Source organism: Bactrocera dorsalis, chromosome 2 (assembly GCF_023373825.1).
Source record: "Bactrocera dorsalis isolate Fly_Bdor chromosome 2, ASM2337382v1, whole genome shotgun sequence".
NCBI classification, from domain to species: Eukaryota; Metazoa; Arthropoda; class Insecta; order Diptera; family Tephritidae; genus Bactrocera; species Bactrocera dorsalis.
The window spans coordinates 55,957,106-55,982,362 of NC_064304.1; the positions used below are offsets into that span (position 1 = coordinate 55,957,106).

Sequence of the window (25,257 nt, forward strand, 5' to 3'; positions counted from 1 at the left end):
AAGAACTATTATTTGCTAGAAATTTAATGACCGATACAAAGGGCGAAACCATATTCAATATATTGGAAAAGTTTTGCGATGAGAAAGAGATTCCTTTGAAAAATATTATTTCAATTGCTACGGATGGCGCTCCTAAAAAATAAAATTCCAGATGTCCTTGGTGTACATTGCGTTATTCATAGACAACATTTAGTTGCTAGAAACTTAAGTGAAAAACTATTTCAATCACTGCAATATGTCATCAAAGCAGTCAATAAAATCCGCAACAGCTCTTTGAATGATAGATTATTTCATCAACTTTGTGTTACTAATGACGACGATTTCAATCGTTTGTTCTTTCATACTGAAATTCGTTGGCTATCAAGAGGCAATTGTCTGACTCGATTCTACAACCTGTTTGACTCTGTTATAGAGTTCTTGGAAACTAAAGATACAGAATTTCAAGACAAGCTCATAACATCAATTAAATACATATGTAGCTACATGACAGACCTGTATAAATTGTTCAACAACATGAATCTGTGTATTGGATCCGTTTTCAAATGTCAGCACAGCAATATCACTTCAGCTGGAAGAAGAACTTATAGCATTGACAACAAACGAGGAAATAAAAATCAAGTTCAAAAATGGTTTCCAAGAATTTTGGCTACAAAAACCTATCTCGCAATTGTACCCAGGATTGTGGTCAATCGTTCAACGATTTTTAATAGCATTCCCATCGTCATATTTGTGTGAACGTGGATTTAGTGCTGTGACAATACTGCTTACTAAAAATAGAAATCGTTTGCTTGTTACCGAACGTGGCGATTTGCGGCTGTTCTTGAGTAAATTGGAACCTGATATTAACAAACTTATTAAACAGCATCAGATTCATCCTTCACATTAGTTTTTATATATGGATCGATTATTTTAGTTTAATTTTTAATAAAAAATTCTCTGTTTTAATACTATAAAGTTGTGTTTCAATAATCAATCTTATTGACAGGTGGAGCCCGTAAGAGTTAACTTGAGACCTTAGCGCCGTTGTATGTTACCTACTGCGCTCAGGTTTCAAGTTGCTGGTTATAGTAAAAGTTTCGTTTACAATTCTTCATTAATATACATATATAGGTCACAATAATTAATTCGAAGTTATAGTGGTTTTTAAATAGGTGAAAAAAGGGGGGCGATTGTTGAGGAAGTACTTGAAAAATGCAAGTCGCAAAGTATTTTACCGTCAAGGACCTTACAAATGGTTTCTTCCACGTCGAAGTTGAAGAACGATGTCGAAAATATAAAGCGTTTGTAACGAAAGAAGGACTCTATGAATTTAATAGAGCTCCATTTGTTCACATGAGCTATGAGCGTGCTGCAGAATCCCACATCACATCACCATACATCACATCACGTCACGTCACAACACCTCATCACACAACAGAACATAGCATACCCCAATACACACACACGCACCAAACACAGATCATTACTACAACACTGCAACACAACAACCATACGATCATCAACGAGACGACTCTTAATGTCAGCTAATATTCACCTCCCAAACCATCAAAAGGGATTGATCCGACCGGGATTTTGCTTCTTACCGTTTCATCCGTGAAGAAAGACAGTCGTCCGCGAATTTAAGTTGTATCAGCATTTTTTTTTTGCATTTTTGCACTTGTGCTACCGCAAAAATCACCGCAATTTCCGTTTTAATAAACCGCCAAGTGACGGGAGTGACGTGACACAGCAAGTTCGCCAACCGTGTACCACCGCCAACCGTGTACCACCCAAACAAAATATACATATACTTATACACATTTATATTGTGTAACTTCAACGAATAAACCTCTTATAAAGTGTGTGGAAATCAGTGTGTTTTATTTTCCACCTCAGAAGTATACTACAACACGTAAGTATACTAGTGGCATACGTGAATACCATTTTTTTTGCAACTCACCCGCCGTTTTTGTGTACTACGTTAACTATATTTTCCAATAATTAATAAATATGTAAATCACATTTCATCATTTAAATTTTCATACACATCTAGATATTAGCACATAGTTACATATTATACATACCTATGTATGTATGTAGGTAGAATTCAAATTCAAATCATAATACAATATTATCATTTATCAGTAAAAAGAGTGCGCGGAGTGCTCTATATGTACATACATATGCATATGTGTACGACATTGCCGAGCAAATAATGTATACACAAACCAACATAAAGGGTGATTTTTTAAGAGCTTGATAACTTTTTTAAAAAAAAAAACGCATAAAATTTGCAAAATCTCATCGGTTCTTTATTTGAAACGTTAGATTGGTTCATGACATTTACTTTTTGAAGATAATTTCATTTAAATGTTGACCGCGGCTGCGTCTTAGGTGGTCCATTCGGAAAGTCCAATTTTGGGCAACTTTTTCGAGCATTTCGGCCGGAATAGCCCGAATTTCTTCGGAAATGTTGTCTTCCAAAGCTGGAATAGTTGCTGGCTTATTTCTGTAGACTTTAGACTTGACGTAGCCCCACAAAAAATAGTCTAAAGGCGTTAAATCGCATGATCTTGGTGGCCAACTTACGGGTCCATTTCTTGAGATGAATTGTTGTCTGAAGTTTTCCCTCAAAATGGCCATAGAATCGCGAGCTGTGTGGCATGTAGCGCCATCTTGTTGAAACCACATGTCAACCAAGTTCAGTTCTTCCATTTTTGGCAACAAAAAGTTTGTTAGCATCGAACGATAGCGATCGCCATTCACCGTAACGTTGCGTCCAACAGCATCTTTGAAAAAATACGGTCCAATGATTCCACCAGCGTACAAACCACACCAAACAGTGCATTTTTCGGGATGCATGGGCAGTTCTTGAACGGCTTCTGGTTGCTCTTCACCCCAAATGCGGCAATTTTGCTTATTTACGTAGCCATTCAACCAGAAATGAGCCTCATCGCTGAACAAAATTTGTCGATAAACACATTTCGAACCGAACACTGATTTTGGTAATAAAATTCAATGATTTGCAAGCGTTGCTCGTTAGTAAGTCTATTCATGATGAAATGTCAAAGCATACTGAGCATCTTTCTCTTTGACACCATGTCTGAAATCCCACGTGATCTGTCAAATACTAATGCATGAAAATCCTAACCTCAAAAAAATCACCCGTTACAAATATGCGTACACATGTAAATATGTCACCCACAAAAGATACAAACATTGCTTTACAAAAACAAGAATCGTTTCAAATAGCATCATACAACCTACATATGTATGTACATATATGCGTACACATGTAAATCTGTGCGTATGACATTCCCACACAAATAATGTACTTACATATATGCGTTTCCATGTAGATATGTATGTCACCCGCAAAAAGTACAAATATTGTTCTACAAAAACAACAATTGTCTAATATAGCACCAGCAGCGTTACCAGTCAATTTGGCAGCCAAATAGTCGATGCCCAAATTTGTAGAAAAACACACAAAAGTATTTTCATTCATGAACGCAAGCGCACTTTCAACAGGCACACTCGCTTCATTCATAAAAGTAGACACCATCACCAGAGAACGGTTTCCGTTGAGCGCAAAAATGTTCATGCACGTACAATACCCGAACTATTAGCCCATTCGGCTCAAGCGCTCAAAATGGCATTCGTAAATGTTTTCGCTACTGAGCTAAATTCAGCTCAATTGCGGTAATTTCGTTTGCTTGCTGAGATTATTCATGCTCGTGTTGAAACAGCTCTACAGCGGACGCCTGGCTCATTCGGCTCAACAATGATCATGTTGAATGAAAACAAAAACACAAAAGAGCAAACTCAACGCCTATGAGCAAACTCATCGGATATGAGCAAACTAAACGGGTATGAATAAACTCACTGTGCTTGAATAAATGCGCAACCAGCAGCGCTACTGCAACTCTAATGACTGTGAAGGAGATGAAACAGAAATAAATCAAAATATATAATTTCACAACAAACATAGGTAATTTTATTTAAATAGGTAATACATAGGTAATTTTATTTAAATGTGGAAAGTTTTGTAATAAGAATTTAAAAAAGTAAGCTATCTACAGACTTTGGGCCAAGCCGATTTCTTTTTTCTGTAATTACGTTTCCAGCCAAAGAAAATTCGCGTTCTGCTGATGCACTACTAGCCGGAATTGAGTGAAGTTTTAGTGCCAATTTGGAAAGTTTTGGATACAATTTTTCATGATTTTTCCACCATTGCAATACATTGAATTCGTCTGTTATTTCCACATTTTCCTTGCAGTAACTTTAGATTTCTTCTGTAGGCATTTTTATCGTATTTGTTGACTTTTTTAATAATTCCGGAAAGAAAAAGAAAGCATCTTTTCGCTTATGTACTGCGAGGTTTGTTGCATCCAGTAAGTCATCCGAACCACTGCTCTCAAATGAAAAGTGTGACGTTGTGTCCGATTTAGATGTACACGGACTAACTGGAACAGAAGACGATGGTGATAAATTGATGTCCAAGCAATACATTTGGTTGCATGTGCAAAGCAGGCGGATATAAAAAAAAGCTGCCTTATGCCACAGACCGATATTTGGAACCCATATTGTATTTAGGTTTTTGGTGATGTTTGCCTTCAACCCTGCTATAGCAGGTACATCTGCCGTTTGAAGCTCGCACAGATGCCGCATTTTGTTAATAGATGGCACGATGAAACATAAGGAAGGTGAACTGCAAAGTTGTAGTTTCTTGAAAATTACATCAAAATTGCTGCATAGTTCCACAATTTGTTGCAGTGTTGATATATCTATCAGCATTAATCGTTGGCTTTCTTGCTTCTCTTTCAAAATTTCGTTGATGTCGAACCAATTGTCTACTATAGACTTAAACATTGAGAAGTTCGAGTTCCAGCGTGTCCGGCAATAATTTTTTAATGTAGTTTGTAATAGATTGTGTAAATTTGCTTTTTTAAAAAACTTAACAATTTTTTTGCACTTTTCAACAAGCTCCGTTGCCTCCAAGGAATCATTAAATGAACGTTCCAAAACGTTAGCAAGCGTTAGCAGCATGGCTGCTGCAATTTAATCTTGTGTTATTCTCTAAAGCTTTCGAAATATTAGCACCTCTGTCTGGCACAAACTTTATTTGTTCCATATTGTTAATGCCGAACTCACATAACAATGTGCTCAATTTTGCATAAATATTTGCAGCTGTAGATCGCTGGAAGTCCATAGATTTTAAACCCAAAATTAGATCGTACAACTGTGAATTTTTTTCGTAGTGCATAGTGACTCCTAAAAAATTCCTATGTATATAGTTGTCGGTCCACATATCTGATGTGACGGTTGCTCTACCACTATTAGCAATGTTGGCTATTTCCTCTTTAATTTCAGTCTTTTTCTCATAAGTTTTCTTTTGAGTAGCTCGCGATATCGTTGTTGCATCAGGGAGCATGTCGTCTATGTCTGCATTTTCTCCATATTTTGCTCCAATACTTAACAAAAATTTTACGAATTTTCTAAAACCAACTCCATTAATTGCTGAGAATGGTTGGCAATCCTCAGTAACCCAGGCCACACAAGCGTCCATAGCAGCTTTTTTTTCGTCTGGCGCCACAGTTTTTAACAGCGCCGTCTCCTTAAGTAATTTGCAACACTTATGGCGGTTTAAGTTTGAAGAATTTTTTGGCAAATATTTTAAAATGTTGTTACAGGATTGGCAGAATATAAATCCATTCAAAATAGTGCCATCCTCTTTAATAATTTCAGATAATATATTCCAAACATGGCTCCTTCCCTTATGTCGGGCTGACAATGTGTAGGCGTTTGTACGTATTTTTTGTAAAATATTTTCTTGCTCCATATCGACGGGATGACAAATATGCACATACTAAAATATAAGTTGTGTACCAAATTCTTAGTGCAATGCATGTGACGCATAAGCTGATCCCGAACAAAGCATACAAAAACAATATACATACATACCAGGAACTGCAAAACTCACTTTTTCCTTGAATCAGTTCATACGCAAAAGTTTCTATTTAAGTCCAATCACTGAGCGAAAGTGAGCTAAACATTTCGTGAAGTGAGCAAACGTGAGCAAAGCATTTCGGACCGAAGGCTCACATTGTACGCGAATGAGCGGTTCGTCAACATTAGCTGATTTTTACTCAACGCTGTGTTTCGGTCAGTGATTGGAATTGAATAGAAACTTTTGCGTATGAGCCGATTCAAGGAAAAAGTGAGTTTTGCAGTTCTCTGACCATCACATCTTCCCGAACATGCCTTTGCCTACAAGCGTCTTTTCGCGACGGTGGCAAAAGCCAAAAATCATAAATTGAAAAATTTCTGATATTTGTATGAGAAGGAAAAAGCGACAACCCCGCAAATATAAGTATATAATAAAATTGACAACATAGTTTATTTATCGATTTTCAAGTCAAGAAATTCAAATTCAAATTCAAATTCTTTATTAAGTAGAAAACAAAATATCACATTATAAACTTAAATAGCGTACAATTCACAGAATATGGTATATAAACCTTAATTCTACAACATTTTTCTTTTAGTTATCACAGATTTTATTTATTCTATAAAGGGTATTTCAGAGAAAAGTACTACTATATAAAAACCTCTGCTATAAATCTTACATACTAGTTTGTATTGTTCGACTAAATGGTGAAAATACTAAATTATTATTGATGTAGATTAGATACTAATATATTGTCAGAGAAAGCACAACGTATCACGAATCTGTCAGTCAATACTTGAATTTGTTCTGATATTAGTTTGATGTTGGAATGATTATGAAGTCTTATGGTAGAGAAATCCCAAGGAAGACCAAGCATCATTTTAAAGATTTTATTTTGACTTATTTGCAGTTTTTTTAAATGCGACGCAGCGGCTGTGCCCCATGCAGGGCAAGCATATAAAATTATGGATTGGAAAACTGTTTTATAGATTACTAATTTGTTTTCTTTGCTCATACTAGACTTTCTATTAATCAAAGGGTACAGCATTTTTATAGCTATGTTGACTTTCTCTTGTATGTGTTTTATATGTTCACTATATGTAAGTTTTTTATCAAAAGTGACACCAAGATATTTCACAGAGCTGGCCCAAGGTAATTCGTGATTTTCCAGTTTGAGCCTTGAGCTTGGTAAATAGCAAGGACTCCTTTTTCTAGTGAAAAAGATAGCTTGTGTTTTACTAGCGTTAATTCTAATTTTCCATCTTTTCATGTAGTTTGAAATGTTGAATAGTGCACCCTGTAACTTAGTTACTATGTCATTGCCAAACTCATGCGAATAGAAAATTGCAGTGTCGTCTGCATACATAGCATAATGACAATTTTCAACTTTTGGGAAATCTGAACAGTATAGTGTATACAACAAGGGGCCAAGTACTGATCCCTGCGGAACTCCAGCCGGTAGTTGGATCATGTCGGAGTATTCATTATTTAAACACACACAAAAATAGCGATTGGTCAAAAAACTTTGAATTATTTTTACAAGATGCAATGGAAAGTGAAAATTAACTAATTTATGTATAAGACCATTATGCCACACTGTGTCAAATGCTTTTTCAACGTCCAGTAATATTAGACCAGTTGACTTTTTGTTTTCGAAGTTTGACTTTACATGATTAGAGATACGTTTAACCTGGTGCGTTGTACTGTGAAACTGTCTAAATCCAAATTGTTCATTTGGTAATATTTGATTAAGATTTATAAATAGAGACATTTTTTGTTGAATAACTTTTTCAAAAATTTTGCTAAGGCTACTTAGAAGACTAATTGGTCGATAACTATCCGTAATATTAATTAGTTTACCAGGCTTTCGGATTGGTATGATTTTTGCAGTCTTCCAGGTGCGAGGAAAATATTGCAATTTTAGACAAGAGTTTATTATAAACGTGAAATACAGTATGGCTTCAGTAGGCAGATATCTTAACAATATATTTTTAAATCATCATGACCTGCTGATTTTCTTAGTGGGGCTCTACGAATTAAATCTTCAACATATTTTTCGTCTACAAATTCAGACTCAGGAGTGTCTAATGGTGACGAAGTAAGTTGGGTTAATGTTGTGGTAACCAAATTTTCCTGCATTGGTGTGCTAAGTTGAGTTGATACTTTATGATTTTCAAGGAATTTATAAGCGAAGAGGTTAGCTTTTTCATTATTGTTAATTTTTTGTGTATGTTTTTTGCGTAGTATTTTGCAGATGTTCCAGAAGGGCTTACTTCTACTTTCAAGTGAGCTAAGCTTTCTTTTCCAAGATTCATTTCTGAATTTGAAGATTTCATTACGGATTTTTGTGGAGTATAAACCGGCTAATTCATGATTATAACGTTGTCTGTATCTACACCATTGCCTACGGTGGTAATTTCTAATTTTTATTAGGTTTAATATAAAACCAGGTAGTTTTAAGTAAGTTTTCTGGGCTTTCTTAAAAGGTACAGAACTTCGAATTGCGATATTTATGCTGTCATAAAAGGTTTCTATATTTTTATCAACTTCCTCAGAGCAATTAACTTGTTGGAGATTTGTAGGTAGACTAAGCAGAGCATTTCTGATGGAGCGACGATAAACTTTCCAATTCGTTTTATTGTAGTCAATTTCAAGATTTTCATGCTGCGTGAAACTTAAATTAAGAACAAACTTAACAGGCAAATGATCAGAAAAGAATCCATTTAGCGCTGTTGGTTGTGTTAAATGGCTGGAAATGTTTGATAGTACCAAATCTATATTCGATGGTGCACACCTGCTGGACGATGGTACATACGTAGGGTAGTGTGAATATGATACTGCTATTGGAAAGAATGTTGTGAATTCGTGTAGAATATTCCCCCATGCGTTTGCTCTCGAGCATCCCCAATCCCGGTGCTTGCTGTTAAAATCTCCACAATGGATGAAATATCCGTTGACTCCGAAGAGTTTTCTCAAATCTTTTTTATATTTATTTTTAAGTTCCTGGGTATTAGCACCCCCGGGAAAGTAAGAGCTGAAAAGTTTAACTTTTTTGTTTTCTGATGAAATAATTTCAATTCCGATACTTTCCACTACTTCGGTATTTATATTAGGTACTACAGTAAAGATAATAGATTTCTTAACTAATATGGCAACACCGCCACCTTCCCTCATTTCTCTGTCCTTACGTACACAAACATAACTAGGGTGATAAAGTTTGTCTGAGTGCTTTAGCCACGTTTCAGAGAGCATACAAATTTCAATATCGTTTTTAACTAAATAATTAAATAGTTCCATAAATTGATTGCGGATGCTACGGCAGTTCCAAAATATTACTCTCAACTTAGATGTATTCATTACTTAGGAGTAGAATACAGAAACCTAATTGCTAATTGTGCAATTGTATTAAATTGATCGTATTTAGTTTTACATTCTCTTAACTTTAGTATAAGCTCAAAAGTTAGATCAGTGATCTCTTTTTCAGTAAAGAGGCTATTGTTATTTGTATTATCTGATGTTGCACTACAAGATGAGCGCCAATTCTGCGGTGTTGTTGTTGTTCCAGCAGCGATCATTGAGAGAGGTGGAAATTGTGAAAGAGAAAAGTCTGGCTTTGCTTGCATAGGCGCTTTTTGTAAAGGCCGAGAATGAGGTGCTGGAGAATTATTATACTTCTCTTTGATGCGTAAATACATAGCCCGATTTGGACACGTGGCGTCATTTGATTTGTGATTGCTATTGCAGTTTGCGCATCGCACTCTTTCCGTAGAGGTGCAGTCCGAAGTTTTGTGTTTTCCAGCGCAGTTCGCGCAATTTGGTTTCACAAAGCATCCACGTTCGCCGTGCCCGTACATTTGGCAGTTGCGACACTGAATTATTTTGTTTTTTATCTTGCGTTGGTAGTCCCATCTTACAATAACGCGAAATAGTGATTTTACTTTAGTTTTCAAATCTTGCAACTTTACCGAACTGCGCTCAAAATGTACTATATAAATAGTGTCTTTATAGTGTTCAGCTTGTAAAGGCGTCCAATAATTTCGCCTTTTCCCATGTTTCACACTTGGATTATCAGTGTCCGAAAGTTTTCTTAATTTAGATGAAGACATTTCGTCTCCTACTCGAGTAAACACTGCTCGTTTCACTTTTTTTTTTTCTTTTTGCTTGATCACAGAATAAATACACGTCTGTTCACTGTACATACACTAATGCGACTTAAGTCAAGAAATGTGCCAAAGAAAATATTCAATATTCCTCTGATTTATGTGTACAGTGAATCCCGGTTAAGTAGTATTCCGTTTAAATGAAAATCATCCCTCTTAACTGCCTATATCTTGCTGCATCTCACGTTTTATTTTCATGAAATACATAGAAATTATTGTACCACTCGCCTAAGTATTTGCACACGCTTATGTGCCATATTATATTTTTATTTTTACAAACCACAAACATCTGTATCTTTGATTGTGGCACATAACCGGGATTGACTGTATTTGTCAAGGAATGTAAAAAATATTTTTACGCGGTTTGCAAAAATCTGCCTCGATATGTATGCAAGCTCACACACAAACATACATACATATCTATGCTGGTTTGTATGCGAAGCTGTTTCAGCAGAGAACGTATAATATAGAGAAGGTTCAACTACGGACAAGCGTGTGAACTGTCAAGAGCCATGAATTTTCTATTAGTGGATTTCACCACTTTTGGTTTGGCAGGAGAAATTTTAACAGAAATGAGTGAACAGAGCTGAGCATTGAATGAAAATTATGCTCAGAAATATACATTGCTTTTACAGCCGCCTGTTGGCCTTTTGGCTTATATTTTTATACGTTTACATGCTATCATATCAATTTATATGAATATGATTTTGCGAATTTTTGTGAATTCATGCAAAATTGATAATATTTAATAATAACGTTATCAACGCTATGCTATTTTCAAAGTAATATTTGTAGTTTGAATATTTCTTATCTTTGATAATATTATAAGTATGTATAATTTCGTATGTATGTAGATCTACATACATATGTATATGCTATATACATATGTGTATGAAATACTATCGTAATATCCTAAAACATAATATATTACAATAATAATATATGTATGTATGTAAATCACACCTCTTATCATTTAAAACTTTCATACGCATTTATCCTGCAGATATGAATGTAATTACAAATCAATTTCAAATCAAGATATCATTTATCAGTAATAACTATAAAAAGCGCGCGCTTCTCTATATTTACGTACACACATATGTTTGTATGTGCGTATGACATTCTCACACAAAAAATGTATGCGTACGCATGTAAATCAAAAAATACAAACATCTATATATTATTCTAAGACAAGGCGCTTATTTCCAGAGATCTACAAAACGTACAGAGACAAATAATCTATATATTATTCTAAGACAAGGCGCTTATTTCCAGAGATCTACAAAACGTACAGAGACAAATAATACATCAAATTAAAGTGTGCGATCTGAAACTTTGCACAAATTTTACAGATTTTAAATTCATTAAACCACTTTTGATATATTTGCGTTTAAAGTTCTTCAATTTTTACATTAAGCTAATATAAGCAGCGCTTCTACAGAAAAGAGCATATACATATGTAAGAGAACGAATAATTACAAATGTTTCTGTCATTTGCTTTCGTTACATACTTACATACCCACATACGCGAAGGCGCAAGTGCGAAATCTAACAACAACAATGTTGCCTGCTCGGTAGCAAAATCATAGATAACTTGATGCGAGACTCTTTGATTCAAGAGAGAGCTGCCAAAACTCGCATTTTTTATAAAATTTGCCAATGATGCCACTGCTGAAAAATATTATATTGGCTATTTAATAAATTTTACAAAACACTAAAATAAACACTTTGAAAATGCATACATATATAAATGCTAAAATGCAAAATCATTAATTATTTTACATAAACATTTGTTTTGCCAAAATATGTTCGCACAGTTCAATGCAATTTCATTTCACACTAATTTCGTCAAGTAATTATAGCGGTTTACTTCTGGCATCCCGCCTTTTTGACAGGGTTCGCTGCCAGCTGACAATCGAGAGAGCAAGAAAAGAGATTCTAAACAAGTTATCTATGAGCAAAATGACAATAAGAGAATTACGAATATTACAAATTACAAATGTTTGTTTTGGCATGTGCATTGCGTAGTTGTATGAATTGTACAAACATATGGTACATACATACATATGCATGCGCTAAGGCGCTATCTACGATTTGACATGCGCTCTCTTCTATGTTGTATATTCGTACGTATATGTATGTACGAGCTAAGGAACTCTGCGCTTTGACATGCGCACTCTATTTTGTTTTATATTCACTTACAAACATATGCATACATATATGGGCGACGACGCAAGTGCAAAATCTAACAGTAATATTGTTGGGGGCGTTATTTTTATTAGAAATGTTATTGCGTTAGGTAAGCTTTGAGTCAATTCAGTTTTCTTCCAAAAGTCAAGGCGGCTATTACCAGCGAATACATACATACTACATCGAATTTCAGTGCAGATTCAGATTAATTGTTAAAAAATAAAATGCCAAACCAAAGGCGAATTAGACGAAAAAGGAGTTTAACAGGTCGAAGAGAAGAGGTGAATGTTATAGATAAAAAGGAATTTTTAATTGTTAATGTATGTATGTATATGAATTGACCTGTTTTATTAGAGCCGTAGTCATGCAGGATCTATGGCAAGTTATTTCAAAGTTGCCCTAAACTCCGTAGTTCTTCCGGAGTATAGTTCGCTTGGGGGTTTGACTAACATATGTTTACACTGTAAAGCAAAACATTTCGGAAGTGAAAAGGTACCTATACTTTTCATTGTTTTATATTCGTAATGTATGTATGTATATACATACTTATTGTCTTAATATTTAGTTGAAATTGTTACTAGGTAAGAAATGGCTTTACGACATGTTGTAATGGCAGAAAAGTTAAACTTCAAGAATTACGTGTACCTGAGTTTTTGAAAGCTGTGTTAGAAAATTATTTGAGCTCTTGGCGGGGACACTATTTGGAGAATATTCGGCAGCTAAATAGTTCGTTTGCTTTTGCATCATTCGAAGCGAAAATTGCGGAGTCTACAGGGCGCGGACCATATTGCTTCCGAATACATGGATCAATATATCATAGGGTAGGTCCATTGCATGCAGATCATCCTTGAGAATCCTCTTACGCCCAGCTGTTTATTCTTGACACGGATCAAGCAACTGATATAAGGGCACAACATAATTCAAACTGCGATAGGTATTTGCTGAGAAAAATCCACGAAATGCTTTCAAATATTAACCCCTTGGCAAATGAGTATTAGCATATGGCGCAGGTTGAACGCGAAGAGGAAGAGAGGGCCAGAGAAGAAAATCGCAATGCTCGCCGAATTAGCATGCTACTTTTTAATATCGCTAATCGACGTTATAATTTGCCAAACTGCTCAGAAATTGCGGCCGTTTTCACAACAGAGGATGGTGAACCCCCTGGAAATCGAAATTTGCGAATATTTTCACGGAAATCTGATATGAAGAATTTATTATTTGTCTCAACGCTACATAGGTTGTGTGATCCATTAGTATATCCGCTTTTGTTTCCTTATGGCGAGCCAGGATATGATGAAACTCTTTTGCATGAACGGAATGTAGATTTAAATTAACCCAACTGCAGTTTGTTGCTTACCGTATGGCGATAAGAGAAAATAAACTTTGGCAACAGTATTTAGTTGACCAATATGTCAGAATTGAAGGAGCACGTCTGGCATTTCTGCGAAGTCATCAGAAAGAGCTACGTGTTGAAACATATGCTGGTTTGCATGACTATTTAATGCGTGGTGCAAATATGGAAAGTGTTCGTCCTGGTCGTATAGTTGTACTTCCTTCAAGTTTTATTGGCTCCCCTCGAAATATGAACATGCACTACCAGGATGATATGGCTATGGTTAGAAAATATGGAAAACCGTCGCTTTTCATAACTTTTACATGCAACCCAAAATGGCCAGAAGTCATTCAGAATATTGAGAGATACCAGGGACCGGAAATGCGTCCAGAACTGATAGCCCGGGTTTTTAAGCAGAAGCTCAATGAGCTTAAGAAAGATATTTCCCAGAGGAATGTGTTTGGAAAGGTGAAATACTATCTAAATGTCATTGAGTTTCAAAAACGGGGTCTACCACATGCCCACATCTTAGTAGCACTTCACGAAGAAGATGTTATTCGCGAGCCTTCTGAAATTGACCTGGTTGTTTGCGCTGAGATTCCTAATAAGGACGCAGAGCCTGAGTTGTATGAAATAGTCTCAAAATGTATGATTCATGGCCCATGTGGAGTACTTAATCCATCATCGCCCTGCATGACTGATACGGGAATTTGCTCCAAAAACTATCCGAAAACTTTTCATGCTAATACGCTTTCAAACGTTAACGGCTATCCTCAATATCGCCGCCGCAATGATGGAAATAAAATAGTTGTTCGTGCCAATAAAAATTTAATTGAAATAGACAACCGATGGATAGTCCCATACAACAAATATCTGACCAAAAAATACAGTGCCCATATTAATGTCGAAATATGTTCATCGATAAAAAGCGTTAAATACCTCCACAAATATATTTACAAAGGATATGCTTGCGCAACAGTTCAAATTATTGAACACCCAACTGATCGCGTGGATAATCATGACGAAATATCTACATTTATAGACGCTCGATATGTTAGCGCCCCTGAAGCCTGTTGGAGGCTTTTGGAATTTTCAATGCAAGAAAAGTCGCACATGGTAAAAGCTCTAGCCGTTCACTTTCCAAACTCACAAACTATTTATTTTCGTGATGATAATGCTGCGATTTCTGATACCCTTGCTCGATGCCGCGATACCACTTTAACCGCATATTTTAAATTGAATGCGATAGATCCATTTGCGAATACTTTGTTGTATTATCAAATTCCTGAGTACTATACTTGGTAAGATGCGTCCCGCTCATGGCAAAGAAGAAAATGTCCGAGTAATGCAATTGGTAGAATGTATATGGTCGATCCAAAAAATCGGGAACTCTTTGCTTTACGTTTATTGCTTACTTCGTTAAAAGGACCCAGGTCGTATTCAGATACAGGGTAGGCCATTTAAAGTTGACCCATCTGGCAACGCTGTAACTTTTAACAGCGCTGACAAATCGGCTAATGTCATACCGCGTTAGAAGCGTCATTCGAAGACAATTTATACCATGGAACAGTACACTCCAAAAGAACGCGCTGAAATTGTTCAGCTTTATATTCAAAATAACTTTTCAATTGTGTTAACTCAACGTGCGTTTCGCAAAAAAAATAAAGTGAAAAGTGCTCCAGTTAAGAACACAATTAAGTCTTTATACGCAAAATTTGTGAACACCGGTAATCTCAGTAATGCCAGTCATGCATCCAGACAACGCACAAGACGTTCTGATGAAAATATCGAAGCTGTACGAGCCAGTATTGAGGAGACTCCATCGACATCGAGTTATCGCCGCTCTCAGGAATTAGACATCTCTCGCACCACTCTCCGACGCATAATTCATAAAGATTTGAAGATGTTTCCATATAAAATTCAAATGGCACAAAAACTAAACCCAGCTGATTATCCGCGACGCCTTAATTTTGGCAAATGGGCCATCGAAATGTCTGAAAACGAAAAATGGTGATGTTGACTGGCCACCGAGATCACCAGATTTGACGCCACCAGACTTTTATTTGTGGGGTTATTTGAAATCCAAGGTATACGCTAATAAGCCAAAGACCTTAGCTCAACTAAAAGCCAACATTCGACGTGAAACAGCCGCCATATCATCCGAAACATTGGCCAAAGTCATGGAAAATGTCGAAAAAAGAGTGCATTTAGCTGTCAAAGCTAAAGGTGCCCATTTACGCGATCTAATTTTTAAATATTAGCTGAAACAAATCCCCTTGGACCAAAATAAATTATTTTTGAAATGAACAAAAAACATTGTTTTCTTTTGTTCTTTTTTTTTGGCCTACCCTGTAAGTATGTATGATGCTATTTGAACGATTCTTGTTTTTGTAGAACAATATTTATACTTTTTGCGGGTGACATATTTACATGTGTACACATATTTGTATGTTGGTTGTGTATACATACATGTGTGTACGTAAATATAGAGAAGCGCGCGCATTTCTATATTACTGATAAATGATAATATCTTGATTTGAAATTGATTTGTACTTGCATACATACCTGCAGAATAGATGCGTATGAAAGTTTTAAATGATAAGAGGTGTGATTTACATATATTATTATTGTAATATATTATGTTTTTAGGATATTACGATAATATATCACATATATAGCATATATACATGAATATGAAATTATATTATATTATCAAAGTTAAGAAATATTTAAAAATTAACCGTTATTCACACATTAACTACAAATATGACCTTGAAATAGCATAATTTCATTACAATATTATCAATTTTGCATAAATTCACAAAAATTCGCAAAATGATATTCATATCAATTGATATGATTGCATGTAAACGTAAAAAATATAAGCAAAAGAGCAACACACATACGTCTGTAATAGCAATGTATATTTCTGAGCATAATTTTCATTGAATGCTCAGCTCTGTTCGCTCAGCACTGTTAACCTTTCCCCTTCTCAGCCAAAAGTGGTGAAATCCACTAATAGGATTTTGTTAGCTCTTGACAGTTCACACGCTTGTCCGCAATTGGACCTTCTCTATATTATACGTTCTCTGGTACATATACCGCATATTTCATCGTTAAATTTGGCGCAATTCCTCCATGAAAACATACATACAGCAAATACTCAGCCAAAAAAAGCATGCATATGTCTATTGTAAATACATTTTCATAGCTTTTACTTCATTGGCTGTCTCTTATTTGTATATAAGCATTACTTTTCTCATTGATCACTGAAAATGCTCAATTCTGCTATTTTCGACGCTCCTGTTAAATATTGGTGAATCCGCTTATAGAAAACAGTTCTCCTGATTTTGAGGTGAAATCCACTAATAGAAAAGAGTTCCCCTCCAAAAAATGAAATATCGTAAGTTTGGCAACGCGGTGGACCTTCTCTATATTATACGTTCTCTGCTCCAAGCTGTGCCGAAAAAAATAAACGAATGGCCGCCTATTGTCACCGCTTCCCTTGCCGCTGCAACAGCTTTGCCAACAAATGTGAGTAAATATGTATGTATGTATACGTATGGGCGTGAATACATATCCACGCAGATTTTTGCGAGTCACGGAAAAATATTTAGAATGGACAAATATTATAAATCTACAACTGCGTTGTTGCCACTTTTCTCACGTCTTTCTGTGAAGAAGCATCAGAAAGTTGTTCAATTTATGATTTTTAGCTTTTGAAATCGTCGCGAAAAAACGCTTCTAGGCAAAGGCATGCTCGGGGAGATGTTACGGCGTCTGTTTATATGAATGAAGCGAGGTCGCTTGTGGCATATGCGCCTGCGTTTATGAATGAAATCGTTTTTGTTGTAAAATTTACTACATTTGGGCTTCGCCAATTCGGCTGCCATATTGAAGCTGTAAACACAAAACGACGACAGGTCGACAACGACATCTGTCAAATATTACACACGTTCTTATGGACACTTATTTTGACAACGACACGAAAACACGACTGTAGGCCGACAGTTGTCATTCTCGCTAATTCCTATTTTCCAACGACAGTAGAACGACAGTAGAATGAAGAAGAGAGATGAGGAAGAGTGGTGATGCCACTAATATGTAAAATATAAAATTATTCACATCTATTACAAACTTGACGTTATTTTACAAATAAAAGCATAAAATAGCTCTATTTTATCATTTGTAATAACAATTGATAATTTAAAACAAAAATATATACCTATTTACTTATTTTTTGCATAAAAAATTTAACTTTTAACAAAATATTAAAATTTCATTGAAGTGCAAGGTATTAGTATGGCCACAACGAAATTGTGTACATGCAAAATGGACAGCTGCGTTGTTTTGTGTACATGCCGGCCATTGTTTTGTGTACATGCCGGCAATTGTTTTGTGATATTTGAAGTGAATAGGTCTACTTGCGGTAAGTATTATTTTAATTGTGTAATATTTTTACATTTATTGTATGTAATTGGGTTTGGTAAACAAAGAAAATATTATATTTCAGATATAAATATGGACGACGAAATTTTAATTGAAGAAGTGAGAAATTGCCCATTGATATACGATATCTCGAACGCAGATTACAAGAATATCAGAAAAAAAGAAATGGCGTGGAAAGAAATTTCTAAAAAAACAAGGTTGAGCGGTAAGGCAAATAAATATAAATAAAATATATTAAATTATAATATTAATTTCATTTGCAGAATTTGAATGCAAAAATAGGTGGAAGAGTCTCCGTGACTGCTACAAAAGATGCAAAAGAATGGAGCAAATCGCTTCCGGAAGTGGCCAACAAACTCCCCGGAGAAAGTGGCGATATCTGGAGGCGATGGCCTTTATGGAAACAATTCCAAATTCAAGGCAGTAAGTAAATATCCCCACATAACCAAAATAATTTTTTTTAATAATGTATTTTACAGTACTATTAGCAGCATAAGCGAGGAGGTCGGGAGAATTATTGAACCATCTTTGGAGGCATCGACATCTTCGTCGACAATGGAGACCGCGCAGCCGACGTCTTCGAATAAGCGTGGACAGAAGGTAAATTTTGTTTTCTTTATTTTGTTTGGAAAAATTTGCTCATTATTTTAAAATATATTTTCGCAGAAAAAGAACGGTGAAGCGTTGGCGAAATTCCTTCAAACGGCAGGCGAGAGCATAAGCACTATGATAGATGAATCGCGATCGCGGAAAACTGATACGACAGCACAACATTTTGCTTCCTTGGCTGCGAAGATTTCGGAAGCCGGTCTTCCTCAAGAAATGGTCCTACATATCGAAGCAAAAGTGTCGGCTTTAGTATTCAAAGAAATTAGCGATTTTTATTCAGGGTATTTGGGTTAGTGATAATGATAGACTAGAATTATTTTTTGTTCAATTTATTTAGGAAATTAATTTTTTTTTTTAAGTAGTTAGTAAGTAAAATTGAATTACCCGTTTTTTGTATATATGTATATAAATGTGATATTAGAAGTAACTTCTTCTTCTTCTTTACTGGCGTAGACACCGCTTACGCGATTATAGCCGAGTCAACAACAGCGCGCCAATCGTTTCTTCTCTTCGCTACGTGGCGCCAATTGGATATTCCAAGCGAGGCCAGACCTTGGTCCTTCCACCGGAGTGGAGGTCTTCCTCTTCCTCTGCTTCCCGCGGCGGGTACTGCGTCGAATACTTTCAGAGCTGGAGTGTTTTCATCCATCCGGACAACATGACCTAGCCAGCGTAGCCGCTGTCTTTTAATTCGCTGAACTATGTCGATGTCGTCGTATATCTCGTACAGCTCATCGTTCCATCGGATGCGGTATTCGCCGTGGCCAACGCGCAAAGGACCATAAATCTTCCGCAGAACTTTTCTCTCGAAAACTCGCAACGTCGACTCATCGGTTGTTGTCATCGTCCAAGCCTCTGCACCATATAGCAGGACGGGAATTATGAGCGACTTATAGAGTTTGGTTTTTGTTCGTCGAGAGAGGACTTTACTTTTCAATTGCCTACTCAGTCCGAAGTAGCACCTGTTGGCAAGAGTAATCCTGCGTTGGATTTCTAGGCTGACATTGTTGGTGGTGTTAATGCTGGTTCCTAAATAGACGAAATTATCTACAACTTCAAAGTTATGACTGTCAACAGTGACGTGAGTGCCAAGTCGCGAGTGCGACGACTGTTTGTTTGATGACAGGAGATATTTCGTCTTGCCCTCGTTCACTGCCAGACCCATTTGCGTTGCTTCCTTGTTCAGTCTGGAGAAAGCAGAACTAACGGCGCGGGTGTTGAGACCGATGATATCAATATCATCGGCATACGCCAGCAGCTGTACACTCTTATAAAAGATTGTACCTGCTCGGTTCAGTTCTGCAGCTCTAATAATTTTCTCCAGCAGCAGATTGAAAAAGTCGCACGATAGGGAGTCGCCTTGTCTGAAACCTCGTTTGGTATCGAACGGCTCGGAGAGGTCCTTCCCGATCCTGACGGAGCTTTTGGTCCCGCTCAACGTCAGTTTACACAGCCGTATTACTTTTGCGGGGATACCAAATTCAGACATTGCGGCATAAAGGCAGCTCCTTTTCGTGCTATCGAAAGCAGCTTTGAAATCGACGAATAGGTGGTGAGTGTCGATTCTCCTTTCACGGGTCTTTTCCAAGATTTGGCGCATGGTGAATATCTGGTCGGTTGTTGATTTTCCAGGTCTGAAGCCACACTGATAAGGTCCAATCAGTTTGTTGACGGTGGGCTTTAATCTTTCACACAATACGCTCGATAGAACCTTGTACGCGATGTTGAGGAGGCTAATCCCACGGTAGTTGGCGCAGATTGTGGGGTCTCCTTTTTTATGGATTGGGCATAGCACACTTAAATTCCAATCGTTGGGCATGCTCTCATCCGACCATATTTTGCAAAGAAGCTGATGCATGCTCCTTATCAGTTCTTCGCCGCCGTGTTTGAATAGCTCGGCCGGCAATCCGTCTGCCCCTGCCGCTTTGTTGTTCTTCAGGCGGGCAACTGCTATTCGAACTTCGTCATGGTCGGGCAATGGAACGTCTGCTCCATCGTCATGCTCCATTAGAAGTAACTATTTAATTTAAAAATGTGATATGTAAGAAATGTTAAAGATTACGAAAATGAAATTGAATTACCTGTTTTTTGTATATATGTATATAAATGTGATATTAGAAGTAACTATTTAATTTAAAAATGTGATATACAAGAAATTTGAATAGTCAAATAATATATTTTTTTAAGTAAATAAGTAATCATGAAGTACCTTTTTTACAAATTTTTTATAATAAATATATATGTATATGTGTATATATATTGTATTTCTGAACAACTTTTTTAAATAAAAAACTTTTGTGTACTACAAAAATAATCCTTATATTTTATTGATAAAAAATATTATTGAATGAAAACAGTTCACATTATAAAGCATTATTTGTAATAAATTCTTTTAAGGTTTCACGTAACTGAAATGCGTTTGCAGTTGAGCGATTGGCTGTTCTTTGGTGAAACGATTCAAGAGAATTTACTTCTTCTCTCCAACGCCCGGGTATTTCTCTGTTACCTTCTGAGTGGTCAGCAAGCTAAAGGGTGCAGTAATTCCTGTCATTTTGTAACATTAAAAAATTATGGAGTACTACCGTCGCTAAAACAATTTTGTCTGCATTCTTTGGGCAAGCATGTATTGTGGTATGCAGTACTCTCCACCGATTAGCCAAAATTCCGAATGCGTTTTCTATGTGCACTCGGGCTCTAGACAACGCCAAGTTAAATTTGTCTTTATCTTCTGGTAAGTGGCGGCCGGGATATGGTCGCATTAAATTTTGTTTCAGTGGAAACGCACTGTCGCCGACGTAATAATACGGAAAGCTACTCGTTGTACCCGGTAAGTTTGTGTCAGAAGGAACTTCCAGAGTGCCATTCAGCAACTTCTTCCCAAAGGCACTGCGGGCAAATATTCCACCGTCATTTTGGCTTCCTAGAGCCCCGACATCAACATACGTGAACACGTAATTAGCATCACTCACTGCCATTAATACAATGCTAAACGTTTTTTTGTAATTGTAGTACAACGATCCGCTATTTCTTGGGCTTGTTATACGAATGTGCTTCCCATCTATAGCTCCCAAGCAATTCGGCATTCCTGTCTTTACATAGAACTTGCTTGCAATATCTCGAAGTTCGTGTGAGTTTGGTGTTGACAAATACACACCATGCAATTCATCCCAAATAGCGTCACATGTCTCGTATATAATTTTTCGGACTGTCGAAACTCCAAGTTTGAAAGACCAAGCCAGAACATAGAAATTGCATCCTTGTGCCAAGAAACTGAAATTGGTAAGCGTTTAAGTATACCAGTATAATAATTATTTCACATTGACTTACATTAATGTTACCGCCAAACGAGTCTCAGGCTGAATTGGTTTCCTAAATGAAAAACGTTGCAGTCTTTGCTGCAATAGCGACAACAATAAATTGTAATTAGCAACGCTCATTCTCGTTGCTTTATAAAAATGCTCCTCATCCTTTTCTTGGAGTTGCTTAATGCAAGTTTTGTAAAATCCTTCCTCTTCGCGTGAAATATTAAGAGGACGAACCCACCACCTTCGGGAGTTTCTATTAACCTCCTGGAACACTTCATTCACTGTATTGACAATACGTAAAATAGTACTAACTGTCCTCAAACATTCCTCGTTTTCCATGTTTATTTAATTTATTCAAAAGTTTTATCAAATTATGCAGAATGGCAAAATACAAAACACTTACTATCACACTGTGTACATACAAAATTGACAGCTGCGTCGTTTTGTGTACATGCGTTGTTTTGTTTTCATTTCACTTTCGTACTCTCGTTTGTCGTTTGTCGTCTGGTCGTCGTTTTGTGTTTAGTACTTGACTTGTGATGCTTCTGCTATTTAGACAATTGTTGTTTTTGTAGAACAATATTCGTAATTTTTGCGGGTGACATATCGACATGTGAACGCATATATGTAAGTATGTATGTTGTGTATGCATTATTTGTGTGCGAATGTCATACACACATATTTACATGTGTACGCATATAAGTATGTATGATGCTATTTGAACGATTCTTGTTTTTGTAGAACAATATTTATACTTTTTGCGGGTGACATATTTACATGTGTACACATATTTGTATGTTGGTTGTGTATACATATATGTGTGTACGTAAATATAGAGAAGCGCGCGCTTTTTTATATTACTGATAAATGATAATATCTTGATTTCAAATTGATTTGTACTTGCATACATATCTGCAGAATAGATGCGTATGAAAGTTTTAAATGATAAGAGGTGTGATTTACATATATTATTATTGTAATATATTATGTTTTTAGGATATTACGATAATATATCACATACATATATAGCATATATACATGAATATGAAATTATATTATATTATCAAAGTTAAGAAATATTTAAAAATTAACCGTTATTCACACATTAACTACAAATATGACCTTGAAATAGCATAATTTCATTACAATATTATCAATTTTGCATAAATTCACAAAAATTCGCAAAATGATATTCATATCAATTGATATGATTGCATGTAAACGTAAAAAATATAAGCAAAAGAGCAACACACATACGTCTGTAATAGCAATGTATATTTCTGAGCATAATTTTCATTGAATGCTCAGCTCTGTTCGCTCAGCACTGTTAACCTTTCCCCTTCTCAGCCAAAAGTGGTGAAATCCACTAATAGGATTTTGTTAGTTCTTGACAGTTCACACGCTTGTCCGCAATTGGACCTTCTCTATATCATACGTTCTCTGCCTGAACCTTCTCTATATTATACGTTCTCTGGTTTCAGCGGCAAGGGAAGCAGTGGCAATTGGCGATCGTTCGTTTGTGTTTTCGGCACAGCTCGGATTTTCTACCAACAAAACAATGTTGTGACGCTTTGTGACAGCGTCGGTCCGTCGACACATTGACTTTTTGACTTGAAAGCAAAAAATGTGAGCTTCGCCATTGGTTGTCCGTGTCAACGAAAATTTCGCATGAAGCATTGGGTGCACATATTTACAATACACACATATGTTGCAAGTAGGCAAATTTACAAACATTATGCGTATGGTTTTTTTTGTTTAAATGCTCACATAATTACATACATACGTGAATATGTGCGACCGCTTGACCTTTTAACATGTTATCAAAACTTTTGAAGGTCTGCAAATAAATATGAATGTATATAAATACATATATATATATCTTCTCAACCCTACATTAATTGAATATTTATAAACATGACTTTATTACATACATTTTCAAAAGGTTTTAAGGAATTCGTCATGAAATGTTTCAATTTATACGTATGTATGTACCAGAGTCCTGCACGAGTAATTAAAAAAGTAACATGTTAGCAAGCGGCGATGCCGATGCGGCGAGTACACGCTACGTAACGGTACTTTGGCATCGTGGGCATCGGCATCGAGGGTATCGGCATCGCGGGCATCGCCGATTACTAACATGTTACCAGTGGTCGGCATTTCTTAGAACAATTGTGGAAACTAACTTCACACGTACGCTTACGCTCTATCGCAGAGCCGCTCAAAATTTTTCATGCCTATACTCGGAGTATAGGCAAGCAAATGCAGTCGAAGCATGTACGCTATGACGCTAATTCTGCCAGCGTCAAAAATACACTCGAAATACAGGAATTCAGTTTCGAATAAGCATATAGAGGACTTAATGAGAATCAAAACTTACGATCTTCAAGTCGATATGGAAAAAATCATGGAAAGTTAAAAAAATTAACTTAAAATTATTGTTGTTCTTAATTGCTTTTTTAATCAAAAACCATAATTTTTTATTTTTTTCTAAATTTTTAATAACAAAATAACCAAATAGCACGATTTCACTCAGTGTACTAAGCAAGCGCGCGCACACAATCATACGCTAGCAGATATCAAATGTGTGATTGTATGCGTTGGTAAATAAATTGCGCATTATTTTGAGCGGCTCTGCTCTATCGTTCAGTCGTTGTCGAGCCAGCAACGAATTAACATCATGTAAGACTATAGCGTTTCATTTGCCATTGACGATACCAGATAGTAATCGTACGATACCACGATGCCGCGATGCCGATGCGCAATGTTACCTTCGCATCGTGGTAATCGTCAGAAGTGTTACTTAGTAACGTAATCGTACGATGCCTACCTTAATCGTGCAGGCCTCTGGTATGTACATATATAAATTATATGCAGTCGTTTGCGCATTGTAAATATGCGAATCTGTAAGCATACTTACATTCCTTAACATCGGAAATAGCATAAGTTTTCTCATTAAACACTGAAAATGCTCAATTCTGCTATTTTCATGCCCCTGATGTTAAGTGGTGAAATACGTTAATAACTTTCTGTGGTGAAACACGCTCATCCAAAACAGTAAATATCCCAAAATTAAAATATCCCTAAATTATCGTTATCGTGAACCTTCTCTATAAATATACTTTCTCTGGTAGCAGTGACAGAAATTAACAAACAAAGTAGCAGTCACAGTATCATATGAAAAATTGCGACTGTTGCAAAATAGAATTCAGTGTAACATAAAAAATTGCGACTGTGACAAATTAGCATTCACCGTGGAACTTAAAAAATTGCGGCTGTGATGAA

The 25,257-nt window shown here is 36.2% G+C and overlaps 2 protein-coding genes across 2 annotated transcripts; one reads left to right on the plus strand and one right to left on the minus strand.

Moving 5' to 3' along the window:
* Positions 1-15,406: 15,406 nt before the first annotated feature.
* LOC125776351 (uncharacterized) lies at positions 15,407-18,967 on the plus strand. The gene is made up of 5 exons (XM_049448107.1): positions 15,407-18,041; positions 18,126-18,266; positions 18,325-18,484; positions 18,541-18,661; positions 18,728-18,967. Exons 1-5 carry the CDS (start codon positions 17,915-17,917, stop codon positions 18,962-18,964), a joined length of 786 nt encoding a protein of 261 aa, XP_049304064.1. The 5' UTR covers positions 15,407-17,914; the 3' UTR covers positions 18,965-18,967.
* Positions 18,968-21,127: 2,160 nt separating this feature from the next.
* LOC125776350 (uncharacterized) lies at positions 21,128-22,140 on the minus strand. Its single transcript, XM_049448106.1, has 2 exons — positions 21,998-22,140; positions 21,128-21,940 (listed from the first exon to the last, which is right to left on the minus strand). The coding sequence occupies exons 1-2, from the start codon at positions 22,105-22,107 to the stop codon at positions 21,196-21,198; spliced, it is 855 nt and encodes a 284-aa protein (XP_049304063.1). The 5' UTR covers positions 22,108-22,140; the 3' UTR covers positions 21,128-21,195.
* Between the last annotated feature and the right edge of the window lie 3,117 nt (positions 22,141-25,257).